The sequence below is a fragment of the Paramormyrops kingsleyae genome, chromosome 6 (assembly GCF_048594095.1).
Source record: "Paramormyrops kingsleyae isolate MSU_618 chromosome 6, PKINGS_0.4, whole genome shotgun sequence".
NCBI classification, from domain to species: Eukaryota; Metazoa; Chordata; class Actinopteri; order Osteoglossiformes; family Mormyridae; genus Paramormyrops; species Paramormyrops kingsleyae.
The window spans coordinates 4547727-4566601 of NC_132802.1; the positions used below are offsets into that span (position 1 = coordinate 4547727).

Consider the following 18875-nt stretch of genomic DNA (forward strand, 5'->3'; position numbering starts at 1 on the left):
TGCCTTTCCGTCAGGAGGCGGGGCTCTGACAGGGCGGAGTCAGAATACACAGACAAGCTGCAGCACTACACCAGTGGGCACAGTGAGTATCTGCTCCCCCCCGCACGCCTGCCAAACTGGGGGCTGCTGACCCCTAACCTCCATGTACCTGTGTATCACACACCATTTTAAAGCCACAGAAGATGTCACCTTTCCCCATGTTCCCATCGTCTCTGTTGTTCTCTGAGTTCCAGCCTCGTTTCACTCCGCCCTGCTATGTGCAGTTGTCACCAGAGGGGCCCTTCTGGGGCGGAACCTTCTAAGTAAAATCTGAAAATAGCTCGACCCTCTGGTCTGACAGGAGTCTGAAACTGTTCTCCCAGAAGCCCTCGTTGTCCAGGGTCTGTTTTATTGGGCTGAGGATTTTATTTTTCTTGCTGCTCCCTCCTCATTCGGACCCTGTTCTCTAACTGTGATTGCGTGTCCACGCCACCTTTCTGCAAAGGCCCGTGATTCCAGACCGGACTTCCCGTGCACACAAAGGCGCTCAGTATGACTTCAGCGGTTCATTATTTGCACCTGCAATGCTGACAGCTCAGGGAAACCACAAACGCAAAACACAGTATTTATGGCGCATAAAAGTATGGATGCTATTAGGCATTGAAGGGTGAGAGATAAAGGAGGCCGGGCGTAACAGCGGCCATCCCCGGCACCTCCGGGCCGGGCCACCAAAAGCCGCGGATCAGGAATCGCTGGCAAGCCGTCATGGAAGCTGAGATTGGGGCTTTCTGGCTCCGCTCGCTCTGGGATACGCCGGGCCGCCCCCACGCGAGAAAGGCAGGTTTGGATAAGGTCAGGTGCTGAGCACGGTTCCTCTCTTCATGCTATGTTCGTGTCTGAGGTTTAACTGGGGAAATTTTGGAAGATTAAGGAGCAGAGGCTGGACCATAAAAGACGTTACATCCATTTATAAATCCTTAGCTTTCACTCTTTACTGAAACTCGCTTAAAATACTTTCTGGTTCCTTGCCTGTATGTTATGTAGTTATGGCAATAGAATCTAATCCAGCAAAGATGGTGTCCCAAGCCGTTCTGCACGGCAGCAGACAAATTGTTTTCTAGTGTCTTTGCCTTTTTTGGTGGTGAAATCTCCTGTGTGAGGGCTGTGTTACTTCACTAGGTGTGGTTTCCATCCCTGTTCTTGGGTTCTTGGTGCGACCAAACGAGTCAGAAATCTGTGTCACTTCTAAGTAACTAGCTGTGATTTTTTTTTTTTTCGTCCCTCAAGGACCACAAAAAGCCACTTCAGTCGAATTCCAGAGCGGCTGAAATGTCGGCTTATTTCCTGGAACTGGACGTAGTTATGAGCAGGTTTTCAAAGTGTATCTCCTGCTCCCTGGCCAGCGGCTCCCATGCAGTTCACGCTTATGTGGGCGGCTGTGAAAACTGGTGAAAACTGTTTGAAAGGTGACCATGGGGTTTTGATCCTCCTCCCTGTATTGCTTCACCTGACATCTGCCAGTGTGCTAAAATCTGCCTTCGATTCCCTTCCGTTTAGTTGCACCATGTCACCCTGAACACCCTCGCTGGTGTGCCCTTGGCATTTTCTCCTATCTGAAATTGAAAATGTGTCAACAGCATCAGATTTCAGGTTTTAAAGACAGATCTTTGACCCAGCCGCTGGGTTTAGCCTGAGATTGTGTGTGTGTGTGTGTGTGTGTGTGTGGAAGGGATGTTCCACCAGTCCGGAGATAATTACAGCTGCGGTTCCTTTCTCTAAGTGGCACCAGGGATGAAGATCTACATTGACCCGTTTACATATGAGGATCCCAACGAGGCTGTCAGGGAGTTCGCCAAGGAAATCGACATTTCCTGCGTGAAGATCGAGCAGGTCATTGGCGCAGGTAGGCTCCTGCTTAGCGAAGCAGAAGGAATGGGGGAAGAACCTGGAAGAGGATGCCAAAAATGGACGGTGCTAGAACCGCAGGATGCCAACAGTGTGGATTTTCCCGGGGGCTCCAGACACGTTGGCAAGTTGTTTTAAGACTTGGACCAGAGGAGTTGTTTTTGGAGATAAAAGAAGTGGTAGAAGTGTTAAATGTATTACATTATTTTAGCATGACAATGGTAATCCATCCATCCTCTACCCACCTACACAGTACAGAATCAAGGGGGGGTTTATAGTTTAGAGATTTATGAAAAAGGGAGTCTGATATTGAGAAGTCATGCGAGCAGACTACATAAATTAGTGTACGTTTATTTAGTTGGGGAGGGTTAAGAACATTTCTGAGGGGCTAAAGCCCGTCCATTATAGGGCCGGCACAGGCACACACGCACCCCCCCACACACGCACCCCCCCACCCACGCAGGCAATTCCAAGGCACCCCTTCACCAGGCTGCATGTCTCGGGAATTCTGGGGGGAACTGGACTGTGCAGTGGGTAGCTGCATAAAATCAGGGCGATCATGCAATTCCACATATAGACAGCTGGGGCAGGATTCAAACCCCCCCCCCACGTGGGAGATGTAAAGGAACAGTGCTGCCTGCTGGGACACTGACACTGCCGTTCACTTTAGGATGAGAGTATGGATAGTTGTATTGTTAGTGCTGATCCTAGCTTGAATAATTTTAGTTGGAAAAATTGCAAAGATACAGATATCCATGCTTGTGTAGGTCAGGTGTTAATTCTCAAGCCCTTGTAGGTTAGAGGGGTCCTAAAATTCTCTGTTGCCTTTGCAGGACATGGTCCGTTTATATGGGCCATAATAAGTTCACTCAGTGGGAGGGGGGTAATGTCTATACTTTTTTTGTGGAGTAATATTGATTTTGCTGCGGTTGTTCCCTCTTGACTCTCATTTGTGAGGTGATGCGTGTGGAAACGAGGTCAGCTGGTTAGCTCAGGTACTGGGAGGCAGGGGGGGGGGGGCGGCCATGTTGGTGTCTTCTAAGACTTTTTGGGGTTAATGTTGGCATGGGTGCGGTTTGACATGTCTGTGTTTAGTGGACCTCATTAGCGTCCCGTGCCTTGCATGGAATTAGCGTGTGTGAAGGGCTCTGCCTCCAAGCTCTCGCCCTCCTCCCCAGGTGAATTCGGAGAGGTGTGCAGTGGCAGTCTGAAGCTCCCGGGCAAGCGGGAGATGCTGGTGGCCATCAAGACCCTGAAGTGCGGCTACACGGAGAAGCAGAGGCGTGACTTCCTGAGCGAGGCCAGCATCATGGGCCAGTTCGAGCACCCCAACGTGATCCGCCTGGAGGGCGTGGTCACCAAGACCACGCCCATCATGATCGTCACCGAGTTCATGGAGAACGGCTCGCTCGACTCCTTCCTCAGGGTGGGTGCCCTCTTCGACTCCCCCCCCCCCTCCCCCAAGTCGGCTTGCATCTGTTCTTCTCCCCCTCCCCCACAATATTCATTTTGGTATTTCATGGGGGTGGTGAAGGACTTTAATACTTGCCTCTCTTTCTCTGATCTTCTCTTTGGAAACCAACTAGAGGCAGTCTCCCTGCGCTCCGTAAATATCAGCAAGCTATTGAGTCCGCAGTGATTAGCCATGTGTTGCCGTCTTGTATGATTGTGCTGTCAGAAAGATGCCCAATTCCGTTTCTCATGTCAGCGCCGCTCAGAAAGAAAGATAATTTGGGCGCCAGGCAGCTCATGAATCATGACCTGACAGAGATGAGTGCACAGTGAGATGTAATCCAGCTACGGCTTGATAGACTCTCCTGAAGGAAGACGAGTAGAATGTAGGATTGTCAAGATATAGTTTAGGGATGGAGGTTGAAATTTGCGTAAGTTTCCTAATGAAAGCATCCAAAATTTTTACTGCTAGTTCAGCTTGGCACGCACACACGCGATTTGGTCTTTGGTGACACGATGCGTGTCTGAACTTAGCCATGTTCCCGGGGCGGAGATCCCAACATGCCGCTGAAGTAGAGGCGGGTCAAAAGGGTACCGGGACTGCGCCCCCTGGTGGCAAATCCTCTTAACACGCTCATCTCCGGTCAGCCATCTGCCTCATTTCCGCCTGCGCGGAGGTGAAAGGGGAGAGCCCATCCACTGAGAGGACGAAACTGGCCAAAGCGACGAATCGCACTGAAAGACAGCGATGTGTAAGGCATGCTGAAACTTTCGCAGGTGCATCACACTGTAAAAAGCATTTGCACCCAAGCACCAGTGACGGAGCCTTAATAATTCATACGCTCAGCTCAGAATGAACAGAATCTGCTCTCTTCAGTATGAACCACCGGGCTGCTGTCACGGGAAAACTGCCACTGACATTCACAGATGAGTAAATGTAACATTTTGTTTGCTCGTCACAGATAGCTGTACAATTTATAGGTTTTTTTTTTTACTTTTATGGAAAAAAATATAGTTTTCCTAAAGATTTACTTCTTGGTGATTCAAATAAACGAGGAAAACAGAAGCTGAGCAGCTGAACCCTTAAGTAAATGAAGTGTAGCGGTGAGAGACTGACTGGTCTTCTACTGCCTATAATGTCATTTTAGCTTCAGCAGCTCTGGCTCTGGCCGTCTCACACGCGATACTGTTACGAAACACGGTTTGAATCATTGATGCATTTTAAAAACAACGACTAAAACCTATCATATGAATCCCATTGCCAAACTACTCCCTCCATTTACAATGATAAATAAGGTTATACTGAACAAACTCAGCAGAAACGTGGCTGCAATCTTAGCTAGAAAAGAGTCTCTCCTTAAAATATCAACTTACAAAATAGGCAAAACTTGATTGCTTACATTTATTTTGACATTAATATTAATGGTGCATGCATAGAAAGTTTCCACTGGGCTTCTTTTGGTTGCTTCTGCACAAAGTCGCCTTGTTGGCAGTGTTTGCTCCTCTGTCTGTTCTGCGGCTTATGCACCGTCACTGTTTTTGAAGAGAGTCAGAGCCACGTCAGTGTGAACGGCGATATCGTTCATGAGTGTTCATTGGTGGAGGGGAAAAAAAAAACACCCTCTTGAACACGTTTAAGCCAATCAGCATGCAGGGTTCAGTCATACCCGTGAGTCGCTCACTGTGCTGGTCCCTGGGGCTGTGTACAGTGCGCTGGTCCGTACACCTCGGCAGCTCAGGGTCCTTTTACAGAAGCCCCCGATGTGTGGGCCCCTGCCAGGCTCCGCTCTCGCTGTTCCAGGCTGTCGGACAGATGACTGATGTGGCTGCAGCTCCGTCAAAACACAGCCTGCTGCCCTTGACGTGTCATTAGCGCACGGACAGGTGGTGGCTGAACTAGGTGGAGGTTTCAGTAGCAGTAGATGATGCAAAACCTGCTAGTTTTTGTGGTAGGGGCTGCTTTTGGGGATATTGTAAATAGTTTAATAGTTGCGTATCTTTAAACAACAAAGATATCCATTCATCCATCCATGTGTTCATCCGTGCATCCATCCATATTCCACTTATCCATTATGTATTAATTGGGCCGTAGGAAGCAGGGGGCTGGGAGAACATGTACCCCCCCTATAAATAGACCTTTGTTAAGTTGTGTCCCCCCCACCCAGTATTAAACCGCTACGCCACTGGCAGAGCCTGACGAATATGTCCCAGGAGGCAGAAGACACTTTGGATGGGATGTCAGTCCATTGCAGTGACAGACACACACAGTGACACACAGACACAGACACACACACACACACACACACAGACAGATGCACACAGACACACACACGCACACACACACACAGAGACAGACGCACACAGACACACACACGCACAGACACACACGCACACACAGACACACACACGCACAGACGCACACACACAGACAGATGCACACAGACACACACACGCTCACACGCACACACAGACACACACACGCACACACAGACACACACACACAGACACACACACACAGACACGCACAGACACACACACACGCACACACAGACACACACACACAGACACACACATGCACATGCACACACATGCACATGCACACACACACATGCACACACACAGACACATACACACACAGACACACACACACACAGACACGCACACACAGACACACACACGCACACACAGACACACACACACAGACACGCACAGACACACACACACACACACGCACACACAGACACACACACACAGACACACACACACAGACACACACATGCACACACACAGACACACACAGACACACACACACACAGACACGCACACACAGACACACACACACAGACACGCACACACACATGCACATGCACAGACACGCACACACACATGCACACACACACACACACATGCACACACACAGACACACACATGCACACACACACACATGCACACACACAGACACGCACAGACACACACACAGACACACACACAGACACGCACACACACAGACACACACATGCACATGCACACACACACAGACACGCACAGACACACACACACACAGACACGCACAGACACACACACGCACACACAGACACACACACACAGACACACACAGACACACACACACAGACACACACAGACACACACACGCACATGCACAGAGAGAGAGAGAGAGATTAGGTATCTGTACCATTGTGAGCACTCTCCATCTCTCCATTATTTTCTATGGGCACAACCCTAACAGACATGATTTTTATAAAATTGAGTTTCCCCACAGCGTCAAAATAACAGGTTTTTATCATATTGTGGGGACATTTGGTCCCCACAGTGTAATATATATGTATAACCTACACACACACACACATGCAGGCACACACACACATGCGGACACACACATGCAGACACACACACACATGCAGACACACACATGCAGACACACACACATGCAGGCACACATGCAAATGCAGACACACACACAGACACACACACACATGCACATGCAGACACACACACACACATGCACACACACACACACACACACACACGCACACACACACAGACACACACACATGCACATTTTATTTCCATGTATTACACAGCACTGAATTACCTATCTTCAGAACATCGGCAGAGGTGCTATTTCCATTCGTTTGTTTAGCCGATGCTTTTATGCAAAATGACTTATGATTTTACCCATTCGTACCCCAGAATATATTTACATAGGCAATTAAGGTTAAGTACCTCTCATGGTGATGTTACAGCAGAGCCACTGCTGGGACTGGAGCCAGCAACCTTTGCGTTCCGTATCAGTGCGCTGAAGCACTCCGGCGTGCCCCGAATGCCGGCTCGAACCCGGCTCTTAATCAGAAGGGAGTGGGCGGGGTCGCTTACTCGTGCCGTTCTCTCCCTGCGCCTCGCCAGCAAAACGACGGGCAGTTCACGGCCATCCAGCTGGTGGGCTTGCTGCGCGGCATCGCCGCTGGCATGAAGTACCTCTCCGACATGAACTACGTGCACCGCGACCTGGCCGCCCGCAACATCCTGGTCAACAGCAACCTGGTGTGCAAGGTGTCCGACTTCGGCCTGTCCCGCTTCCTGGAGGACGACACGTCGGACCCCACCTACACGAGCGCACTGGTGAGGGGGCACGCCGGCAGACGGGTACAGAAACACACATCATTAACTTGCGCTTTGCGTCCTGCTCTTAACTGCCAAAGAGGCTTATCGGCAGTCCTCAGACGATGAATAAAAGCATGCGTTTGGCTCACTAGCCAGGTTTACAGTACCCGCAGGATAGCTGGCGAGCTTGCTAATCAGCGGTGACCTCACCATGTGAATCTGTTCTGTTATTTTCCTATTCACGCCTTTCAGATATATATATATATAAAAGGCAAACATTCACCCTCCCGTGTCTGTAAATTATTGGAGGGAAGGGTGTTCCTCTCTTTTCAGTTTTAAATGTGAAAGCTTTTGTGGAATCAGATGCACTTTCCAGATGAATAATTCAAAGATTTCTGGGTTTTCACGGCTCGTCCATTACAGTACACCAGAGCCACTCTCATCTTGATGGGAAGTCGACCGCATACAGATTCAAAAACATATATTTGCTTCTCAGAGATTTTGAATTCTGTTTCCTGCCTTGTTTGACACCATTTTTATAAATATTGGGATATTTGGTATTATGCAGCATGCAATCCATCGCCTTTATTATGGCACAATACATTTGATTTGGTAGCACCATATATGCCTGATTGTTACCATTCAGCAAAGGTTGTTCCTCATATTCATTTTACTGAGTTTCCTGGGTTTTCAGGGAGGGAAAATTCCTATCAGATGGACGGCCCCCGAGGCCATCCAGTACCGGAAGTTCACCTCGTCCAGTGACGTGTGGAGTTACGGCATCGTCATGTGGGAGATCATGTCCTATGGGGAGCGGCCGTACTGGGACATGTCCAATCAAGACGTGAGTATTTCAAGCAGCGTAAGTTCATCTCGTGAGTATTTCAGGCTGCGTAAGTACACTTCGTGAGTATTTCAGACTGCGTAAGTACACCTTGTGAGTATTTCAGGCTGCGGAAGTTCACCTCGCAAGTATTTCAGGCTGCGGAAGTTCACCTCGCGAGTATTTCAGACTGCGTAAGTTCACCTCGTGAGTATTTCAGACTGCGTAAGTTCACCTCGTGAGTATTTCAGGCTGCGGAAGTTCACCTCGTGAGTATTTCAGGCTGCGGAAGTTCACCTCGTGAGTATTTCAGGCTGCGGAAGTTCACCTCGTGAGTATTTCAAGCTGTATAAGTTCACCTCGTGAGTATTTCAAGCTGTATAAGTTCACCTCGTGAGTATTTCAGGCTGCGGAAGTTCACCTCGTGAGTATTTCAGGCTGCGGAAGTTCACCTCGTGAGTATTTCAAGCTGTATAAGTTCACCTCGTGAGTATTTCAGGCTGCGGAAGTTAACCATGTCCTCGAAGGGATCACTGCACTTCATGATTGTGACAGTGAGGTCACTCAAAGTCAGCATTCCAAGCGGTAAAGTTACGTCAGGTGGAACTGAATGCTGGGCAGTTTCCGCTGTTTCCTTTGCTCCCCCTTCTGGCAGAAAGGATAATTCCCCCCCCGAGGTGCACGCGCGGGCCTCCGCAGCATGAGAGCAGCTAGCTCATTATTCATCAGAGACGCGTGCCGTAGCCCGAGCGAGAGGAGCACTTCCCTGGTGTAATGCCATATGTCGAACACAGACGGACCATGCAGAGGTCAGCCTGCGCTGAATGCGACCCCCACTCCCGCCGCAGGACTTGTACCGAGTCTCCCAGCCCGCGTGTCTATGTCTGGGAAGCGTCAGTTTGGATTTCACCTCGTGCTTGTCCTCCTTTAGCTGTGTACTGCATTCCCCCAGTGAGGTCAATCCCGCCTCCGCGTATTCGTAGCCTCATCATTATTACTATTAATGACAATGATAATACTGCATTTATATTACAGTAAGAGTGGCTCTCCCTGAGGAGTCCCTAACAGCACAGATTCTCTCCCCTCAGCTCCGACGCCCTTTTTAATTAAGCAAACATACTGGCTCCGGTTCCCTTAGAAACACACATCTGTTAGATCTTCCGCGCCGGGGCCGGTGGAGGTGAGATCACGCGATCACTCCTCCGTGGCGGCGATGAGCACGGAGATACCGGGCCCAGAGGAGCGCGACGCCGAAATCCATAAACGGGATCTCATGGAGTGATGCGTCTCTGTCCTCGCAGCCAAGGCTCGTCTGGCTTCCTTTGTTATCGTTGCCAAATCCAGGAGCACATTTCTGTGATTTATTACACACTGCGCTGCGCTGCTCTGCTTTTTCTTTTTTTTTTTAATCTAGCCAAACAGCTCCAGTCCTTCATTTCATGCCACTGTCATCACTGAGTAATAGCACCGACGGAAATCCATGACACCGCACCTTGATGTACTGCTATTAACTTCTTTTCAGGAATCCCAAATTATAGGTGTGATAATGGAAATGAATGAAAAATTGAATGTATGAGAGCTAAACGTCTTGGGAGGGAGACGGGATCTGGCCGCGCTCATCTCATTAGGCGTGTGCCTCTGCAGTGCGGCCCTCATTTATAATCAATCAGCTCTTCCCCATTTACGGGTGAGTAAAATTTCGGTGATCCTTTACCGTCCTCCGTGGCAGGTCCGGGAGCGCAGGCTGCGAGCGCATTCCTGCGATTAGAACTCCTGCACCCTAAGTCTGCAGAAGATCTGAATTATTAGTTTTGAATCTGAGCTGGGGTCAGTGTCGCATGCTGTCCAAATCCTGTGTAAGAATTGTACTGTCCGGCTCCCGTTATGGCTGGTGCTGGAACTTTCCAATTAGCAAAGTAACAAAATCAGAGTAATTTTTTGCAGGATATATACTGTGAAATATCCTTTATTGGTAGTGAGCCAAAATGCAGCTCCAAGACGATGCCCAGTGGAGTGGACAGGCACTGGGCTGTTTTGTCATGTGACTCTGAGGTCACATGACAGTTTGGGGAAGTGTGGCGCAAGTTGCTGCCCCCCTGGGGGGAGGGGGGGGGGTGTCAGTCACAGGCGGGCACTTCAAGGTCCCATCTGCCAGCCAAGCAGCTGTGTTTTGGCTAAATCGAGACGTCCCGCTTGGGACTGTGGCTGCAGTCGTGCTCTAAGATGAGCTGTCCTCATCCCCTGAACCCTTCACTCCCAGCCAGTACCAGATCCCATCACCAGCCCTTGTGTGCAAGGGGGGGGCGGAGCAGTCGACGCCCGTGGAGTGAATGGACAGGGACCGTGGGTGTGTGTTTAAGCCCAAAACGGCCATTAAACATTAATGAGGGATGGGCTGTGACCTTCACTCGCTTCACATCTATAACCTTTAGTTTTGCGGTTTCTGTGCTGTTTATTAATGAGCCCTGGCTTTTCACGTCGGTGTCATTGTTCTCTGTATGCTGTCATTGACGTAGACCGGGAGAGGTCTTTCAGCTCAATACCTAAAAGATGGATTAAAGAGTCGGACATGCTCAGTCTCATCCGTATTAACACGGGAATACAAAAGCCGGCTTTTACCTTGGGAAATGTTGCTATTGTTAACTTAATAACTGTAATTATTAGTAGTAGTATTCATGATGCCCCTGCATTTGGATAACTGATTATGGAAAATGCACGGATGGGTTTTTCTTGGTATTGTTAGTAAGCAACTGTTTAAGCTTTGCTGTTCTGCATGTATAGGAAACATGATTGGGTTCTTATTTTGGGAAACATCTCAATAGTCACAGCCTGGGTTACCCATAAGGGGAAGAGGGGACGTCTTTCAGGGGCCCAGACACTAGGGGGAGCTATTAGAAATGCTTGGAGAAATGACCCATGAGTGTGTCAGCGTGGATAATGGCCAGCCACGTATTTGAGCGCGCCTGGTCTCTGCTGTTTAGGCGCCAGGCTCCCTGTGCCCTTGAGTTCAGGGCAAACAGGAGCTGACAGGAAGTGAGACTTGTAGATCCTGTGCCTGAGGATTCCCCCGGTAAGGTACTTCCTCCCCGCAGGTGATCAACGCCATCGAGCAGGACTACAGACTGCCCCCCCCCATGGACTGCCCCGCCTCCCTGCACCAGCTTATGCTGGACTGCTGGCAGAAGGAGCGAAACGCCCGGCCCAAGTTCAGCCAGATCGTCAGCACCCTGGACAAGATGATCCGTAACCCTAACGCGCTGAAGGCCACGACCTCGCCGTCCTCCGGGTGAGACTGTGCTCCTGGAGAGAGACGCTGACTGCCGCCATCCTGCCATGAAGAGCCACATGTGTTACAGTGATGGAGGCCCTCTTAGCTCTGGGAGGGCGATAGGGCATTGGGGAAAGCGGTGTGTGTGTGTGTGTGTGTGTGTGTGTGGCGTACACGTGCGTGCATTAGCCTGCATGGTGAGTCATGCTTTATGTCTACTGTATGACCTCAGGACCTTTATAAAAATCCATTTCAGTCTGGTCCCTTGGACTTGCTGAGTGATCGTCACCAACCCATAAGCCCCCACTGCTCTGGGCCTCGTGACTGAAGGACGTTATTCCGACTCGGAGGAGCTGCTCTGCCGTGTTCCCACCCTCCTGCCTGCCCCGCTGGCCTCCCCTGACAGCCGACACACGCGTGTCGGGCCAGAACGCCGCTCCCATGCTGCGATCCCAGCTGGAGCCTCTTGCTCATTTCTCTGCATTCAGTTGCCACTCTTGCGGCAGGATGCTATCGAGCATAAGGCAACAAAACACAGCTCACTCAGCCCGATGCTCCTGAGCTGTGTAGCGATGGCAGATGCAGAGCCCCAGTGAGCGGTGGTGTCACTCTCTGATTTAACCCAATGGGAGTCATCGAGGAGACCAATGGGAGGTTAAGCTATTCTGACTGACAGGTCACCTGACACACTAATCCCGCCCACCTTTGCTGTCAGCTTCATCTCTCCCATTTTCAATGAATGTGCTCATTTAAAAAGTGATTTCTACGGGGCTTTCTTCACCCAGTTTGTTGAAGACGGCTGGGCCATGGGGGACGGGGTGCTGGGGGCTGTTCAACTGACAGAAAAAGACGTTCCGAGTTCTAATTCTGTGGAGGAATCCATTTTAGAATGAGCGGGACGGTTCAGTGTGCCCCTCCCTTGCCTGGTGGAGATCATGGCTGATTCCGGGCAGGGCAGCCGTCCCAGCTGCCCAGACGGGGGCGCGGTGAGCAGGCAGTGACCGCGCGTTTCTGCCCACAGCCCCCACCTACCTCTGCTGGACCGCAGTGTGCCTGACTTCTCCAGCTTCAGCACGGTGGAGGAGTGGCTGGATGCCATCAAGATGGGCCAGTACAAGGAGAACTTCGCCAGCTCAGAGTTCAGCAGCTTCGAGGCCGTTTCCCAGATGACCATGGAGTACGTTTTTTTTTTGTCTTATTACCATAGCAACCGACATGGCTTACAGATAAACCATGCACTGGTGCGTACAGCCTGGTATCCCTGAAGTATTGCCATGCCGGTCTGCACCGCGCCAGCCGGCCTCCATGGGCTAATGTGGCAGACACTGACAGCTGTTATGGACAGATACTAGCAGTCTGACACGGCGTCTTTCACTGAAGCACATTTATTCCTCTGTTAAAGGTCAGCCATTGTTAAAAGTTAGAAAGCGACTGCTCAGAGAGCCTTTCTTGCCTTCTTCCTGGCGTTTTAGTGGCATAGCTCTGCAATAAAAGCATTTGAAAACGTTTAGCAGCGATCTGCCATGCTTTTAGAATGTTCTAGAATATCTCATGGTTGGGATATGCTTCATCGTTGTCATGAATGTGTGGGTGGTCTGCAAAGTTTGAACAAGGACACTTTAACCCATTTTCTCATTATTAATTAGGCTTCAAGTTTAATTTGAGAAAGGAACCGGGTTTGACTTGGCGGTTGGTGTCACTGTGCCATAATGTCTTACTGCTTGTATTTCTGCTGACACTTCCGCAGTGACATCATCAAGCTGGGAGTGACGTTAGCCGGACACCAGAAGAAGATCCTCAACAGCATCCAGACCATGCGTGCCCAGATGAACCAGATCCAGTCTGTGGAGGTCTGACCCTCACTAGAAGCGATTGAGGGAGGGGGGGGGGGGAGTGCAGGACCCTGAGCGTGGTGCCCCCCCACCCCCCCCAGCACACCTTCATTTCCCTGAGATGATCCCCAACCAGCCCTGATTTTTCCAAGCCTGAAGGACCCATCCAGCTCCCGCTGGGCCGGAGGGGCTGAACAGCTGTTTTTGCTACAATCTTCCACAGATGAGTTTTATCTTCCCCGTTTTATTTTCGGTTTTTATTAATGCTTCTGTTCGTTGTTTTATTTTTATTTTTTAATTTTGTAAAGGAACTTTTGTACATTCAAAGTGTAAAGGAAGGCATGACTAAATCTCTGTGTACGAACACATGTACAGATGATGCGTGTGAACCACTTGAACTTGAAAATATTACCCTTCAAAAGGGCAAACGCCTAAGCTAAAGAAAGGGAGAGGCACTAGAGACACCGACTCGGCCCCCCCTCATCTTTCACGGGAGTTTCCTTCATATAAACCTGGCGAATTCATTAGCCAGGAATATTCTCCTGTTGTTTAGGTGGGAGGTGTTAAAAAATATGAAGCCACTTCATATTTGGACCTCGTCGATGAAAATGAGTACCATGAAAATGAGTACCATGAAAATGAGTACGAAAATGAGTACCATACCCTTAAACGATGGAAACTGGACCTATTTTCCCCCCTGACTCTCAGTTATTCTTTCTTTCTTCACTTCCACTGATTTACCTTTCAAGGAAATCAGGAAACGTATGTTCTTGTCTGTGTGGTCTGCCAAAAGGAACAACGCCCCCTCGTACCTCAGATGCCGCCATCAGACATGCTTGACATTGTGATGTCATCACTAAGCGACAGCCTGTCATAGTCAGTTCTGGAATCGATTAACCCGGATGTTTACCAATGACGTAGCTTGACCCTGTGAAAGTTTAAAACTGTTAATTAACAGCTATCAGCAGTAGGGTATTGTTTTCTACTTAAATTTGTACAGAGACGGCACTTCCTCCACCATCTTGAAAATAAAATTTTGGCATGAACGACTTTCTTCCCGACTACAGAGGCCTCGTGGGATAGCGTAGTATCCATCGATTGCATGCTTCAGAATGTCACAGAATGTAGTATGCCATCCGAATACCGTTCACCTACTGCCTCATCCATACTACATTCGGACATACTGCTCACTTCACATACTACATTTCGCCTACTACATAGCAAACAAGTATGCATCAATAGTCTTTTCATATTTAGCTTGTTGTTTTTGTTGTCTACAGCTGAGTAGATCCAAACGGATGCCCTGGAACCTGACCGTAAGACACATTACAGAACAGAATGCTGTGTGATGTACTTTCACAATACTCTTCACACTGCTTCATTCTTTATTCCCGTTGTACTTTTCTCCAAAATGAAATTCTAGGATTTAAAATCCCACCTGACGCTAATGTAAAATTTAAAGGAATCAGTTCTCCTTCCACCAGTGGGTATAGTTGTTTACAGCTTGTTCATTGCGTGCTCATTTTTTATAAGATGGCCTTTGAAAAGCTCTTCTACCTTGGAACCCAGGAGGGCTGAGCATTGATCTGCCAGGGAAACCCCCCACCCAGGGGAATTCCAGCAAGAGTCTGCAGTCGTTAATCCTCCCCCTGCCAACTGGGGGGGGGGGGTGGGGGGTGTTGGCTCTTTTAGGACATTGCATGCGCATGTTCCATTTTGACAGCTTTTTCGTTCACACATTGTCACATTCTTTCCAGATCATTCCCTTGTCATTAGTATGAGAATCTCTCCAGTCAGGATGGCACATGGAATTATGTGATGCAGAGATATAGGGATATTAGAATCAGGTTATCTGGGGAAGGGATCTCATATAAAATCAGGAACACGGCTAAGGAAGTAGTCTCAGTGAGAGAGATGAGTTCATCTGGAGCTTCTGCGTGGGAAATGGGATTGCGGACACGCCCCGGGATTACTGGGGGCGAGAGAAAATACTGATTTATGCCTTTAATTTAGAAAGAGAAATAATGCAAACCACACTGATCACCCCCCCCCCCCCCACCCACCCAGTTATATGTAAATAAAGTCAGTGGAAGGGTAAAGAGTTTCCATTTTCTAAAAAATATAGCTGTGGGGAGATTATTTATAAAATATGTATTGTTTGTAGGTGTGAGGTCTTGTCAGGGCAAACCTAACTTCATGGCCAGACCCTGAGAAGTGGGAGTGAGTGTTTTTGGTTTAGTTCAGTAACAGCTGTTTGGAAGAGGTCAAGGTGAAGAAAAACCCGGAGACGTTTATGGGTGAACATAAACACGACAAGTTCTGTACTGAGTTCCTTATCTGCAGCCAATTTTACAAATGGACACATTCGGTTCACCGACTGTAGGCTGCAAAAACCGTCTTCTTAATGGTCAGAGCATAGTCTTCTCAATTTTGAGTGTAAGCCAAACACGTGCTTCCGGAAACCAGGTTAATGGTTCTTCCACACGGGCCGAGTTTTCCATTCTAGCAGGGCCCGGTAACGTGATACGGTGCTAACTGTCTCAGCTTTGTCTGTCAGGGAGCGAGCTGACGCGTGTTCCTGTTCACCTGTCCCGGACACCTTGGCATGTAAGAGCGCTGCCCTTATCCAGTAACGTGGCTGATGCGTCATTAAGCAAGAATCCGAAAGCACTGGGTCATCAGAGCCGAGTGTGTTTGGCCGTTCAGCTTCCTTAACGCTGCGAGGCCCCGCCGTTAATCTCCTGTTCTGCCTGAAAGGTCCCTCCGCACATTTGAAAGGCATTACTCACACGGTATGGCATCCGTTATCCGCGCCTCATATTTTTTGCATTATACGCCCCCTTGTTACGTTTATGTATGTTTGTATAAGGAGCAGATTAATAAAACCCAAAACTGCGGCGTTTTGGTTAAGGTCGACAAATTGCTAACACGTGACCAGCTTCCTGCACGCTGTCTGGTAGGTGCCATGAAAACAGACCGGCGACATACGGCAGGTTTCCCTGGACCAGCGGCGCAGTTGTGTTTACAAAAGCAGACTAGACAGGAGTTACGTTTACTGTACTGTCTGCCTGTCTGAGGCACGCAGGCTGCGGTATCCATTATGAGTTACGAACGCAGCCGTGAGTGCTGTCAAACACCGGCTAATGGCTCACTCCTATCTTTCTTCCTTTCTTTGGCCCTCCTTTCTTAAAATCGAGCAGCGAATGACCTCAGCCACTTTCCCTGCTCACGGTCCACTGACTGAATAAAGGAGTGCGGGTATTTTTGAAGAGTATCAGGAGATACGAAAGGTGTGCTTTGTCACTCTGCCCGAGAGAGATGAGACAAGCTGTTATATGTTAAATAATCATGCCATCTTGTCTTTTGTGTGGTTAAAACCAGTTTTTTTTGTTTTTTAAATGTGGCTGAGGTCCTGGCTATTTTTCCCATACAGTATTTGCATTAGTCATGACAGAAAAATGATGATCCACAGTGATCCATAGTCCCTGGCTTTTTAAATGCACTTTAAAAGCACCGCAGAGGGCAGTTTCACTGTTGCCGACCTCGCTGCTAATCTGTCCTCGTAGTCCTGATTCCCCGACCTGCTTCACAGCTCATCCACGATATGAACCCGACTGCTTCAATTCACGTTGATTGTATGTAATCACCTCTTGACCTTTTCCTCACAACAATTCTGGGATTTAAAAGAGAAAATGAAGCCATTCTGTGATTTTTGCCACAAGAGGGGAAGATGAAATCCTCCTTTGCCAACGTTACTCTCGTAGAACTTCAATACACTAACTGAACACGGAACACAGTCCCTGCAAACATTAAGGCTGAGTGGCTTTTTTCAAAAGGAGGAGCCACATGTCCAAAGGGTTTACTGTTCACAATGTTCCTTTGTTCAGTGTTTTTATTTATTTAAGCACTATAGTCAGGGCCTCGGGAAAACAGCTTTAATTTGCAGGAAAGGCAGCTCCCCTCCGAATAAGCGAAACCGTGAAGCACCATAATATAGTTTATAATCTTCCATGACTATAAACAGCAAGTTTACCTCTGCACCTACTTTTTGCGAGCAAGTCCACAAGTCAAACGCTTGAGTTGAAACAGGGGGAAGTCATGTGACCCATTTCCACGTGTCTCTGTGCCATTTCTGCGATGTAGGGAGTATCCTCGTTGACGGACTCTTATTTCCATTCAGAAACCAGATCACACTGATCCCCTTGGCAGGAACCTAAGATCGTGTTAATCTTTTAAAATAAACCCATAGCACCACTTAAATTCAGCGGTTTTGTCCCAGGCCATATTGTCACAATAGTGTTATTATTTTATTTAAATTACACACATCGTAACAGCCTTGCACTGTTATGAGCTGCGATTCATGTTCCGGGCTGCGGAAGCTAAAGCTGCTGATCGTTAAGCCCAGATGTGTTAAGATAAGTGCCAAAAATCAACGTTTCTTTAACTTCGTGAAATATAAGGAGATTTATAACGGTACATGTTTCACAGTGGTTTATATCTACGGTGATATATGTGGATTTTCTTTTTGAATTTGTCATGCCTTGCTGGGTTTTGTGTATCAAAGGCATATAGTTCCCCAGTGTCGACACGTCAGACCCTCGCGTCCTGGTGCTGATTCCGCTGTAGTCGCAGAAGAAAGCACACAAGGTACCTTATTATTATTATTATTTCCTTGAACTGAATCATTTGTTACTCTTCGGGCTTCAGTTTTTCATGACATGCCTTCACTCCACACAGGTCTGACTGGAACATAATGTACACAAATCTTTCCTGGATGATATATTTTAAGTTATGAACTTTTTTGGTGCTTAATTGGAGAGGTCCAACTCTTTATGTAAAAAAGCAATGTACAAACTCTGTGCATAGGATAATATGGAGTAAAGCAGCAATCTGAGGCCAGTGATTAGTGAATTTATGGATAATTCAAGGTACATGTGTGTCATAAGGGGAACACCTTTTTTGTAAAGAACTTGGGAAATAAAACAGATATTTTGTAAATTGTAACAGCATGTGTGAATGTGTTAAATCAGTTGTATGGGTGTTGTTCTTTTCAATATTTCGCTGGGCCAAAATCCACATTTACAAACTGTGTCATGTAAAAAAAAAATACTATATGCACTTTTTGTTTGAGAGAAAAATGGGGGACATTTTGTGGCACTTTGAAGGAAGCAAGGGCACAGAGGATGGAGAACAGGTGCCTGGACGCACAGGGTACAAACATAAAACATGCTTCTAAGACAAAGGACTGAAAATAGTGTGCTGTCCCTTTAAGAGGAGCTCCAGACACATGGAAAAGAAGTGAAAGTTAAATACCCCCCCAGATTAGTAAATCAATATTTGGTGGAAACCTCCTTTTTCTCCAGAAGTTTTCACTTTCCCTACCCTTTACACTCGTATATGTCCGTCCAGCTGGTTAAACAGTCCATTCTTATTAAGACCCGTCAGCTGAGCACCATTTAAAAAGCCGGCAAATTCACAAATTCGCACCATGATG

General features: G+C 48.2%; 1 protein-coding gene across 4 annotated transcripts in view; it reads left to right on the forward strand.

Moving 5' to 3' along the window:
- ephb2a (eph receptor B2a) overlaps window positions 1-13428 on the forward strand; it is a 94703-nt gene extending 81275 nt beyond the window's left edge. The window contains exons 9-16 of one of the 4 annotated variants that reach the window (XM_023841410.2): window positions 15-82; window positions 1760-1882; window positions 3063-3310; window positions 7261-7476; window positions 8153-8302; window positions 11374-11567; window positions 12571-12726; window positions 13297-13428. In XM_023841410.2, coding sequence (XP_023697178.2) covers window positions 15-82; window positions 1760-1882; window positions 3063-3310; window positions 7261-7476; window positions 8153-8302; window positions 11374-11567; window positions 12571-12726; window positions 13297-13405 — 1264 coding nt within the window. In that variant the 3' untranslated portion in view covers window positions 13406-13428. The remainder of the gene's footprint in view (window positions 1-14; window positions 83-1759; window positions 1883-3062; window positions 3311-7260; window positions 7477-8152; window positions 8303-11373; window positions 11568-12570; window positions 12727-13296) is intronic. The other 3 variants (XM_023841414.2, XM_023841411.2, XM_023841415.2) reach the window with 3 other exon arrangements.
- The last annotated feature ends 5447 nt before the right edge of the window (window positions 13429-18875 follow it).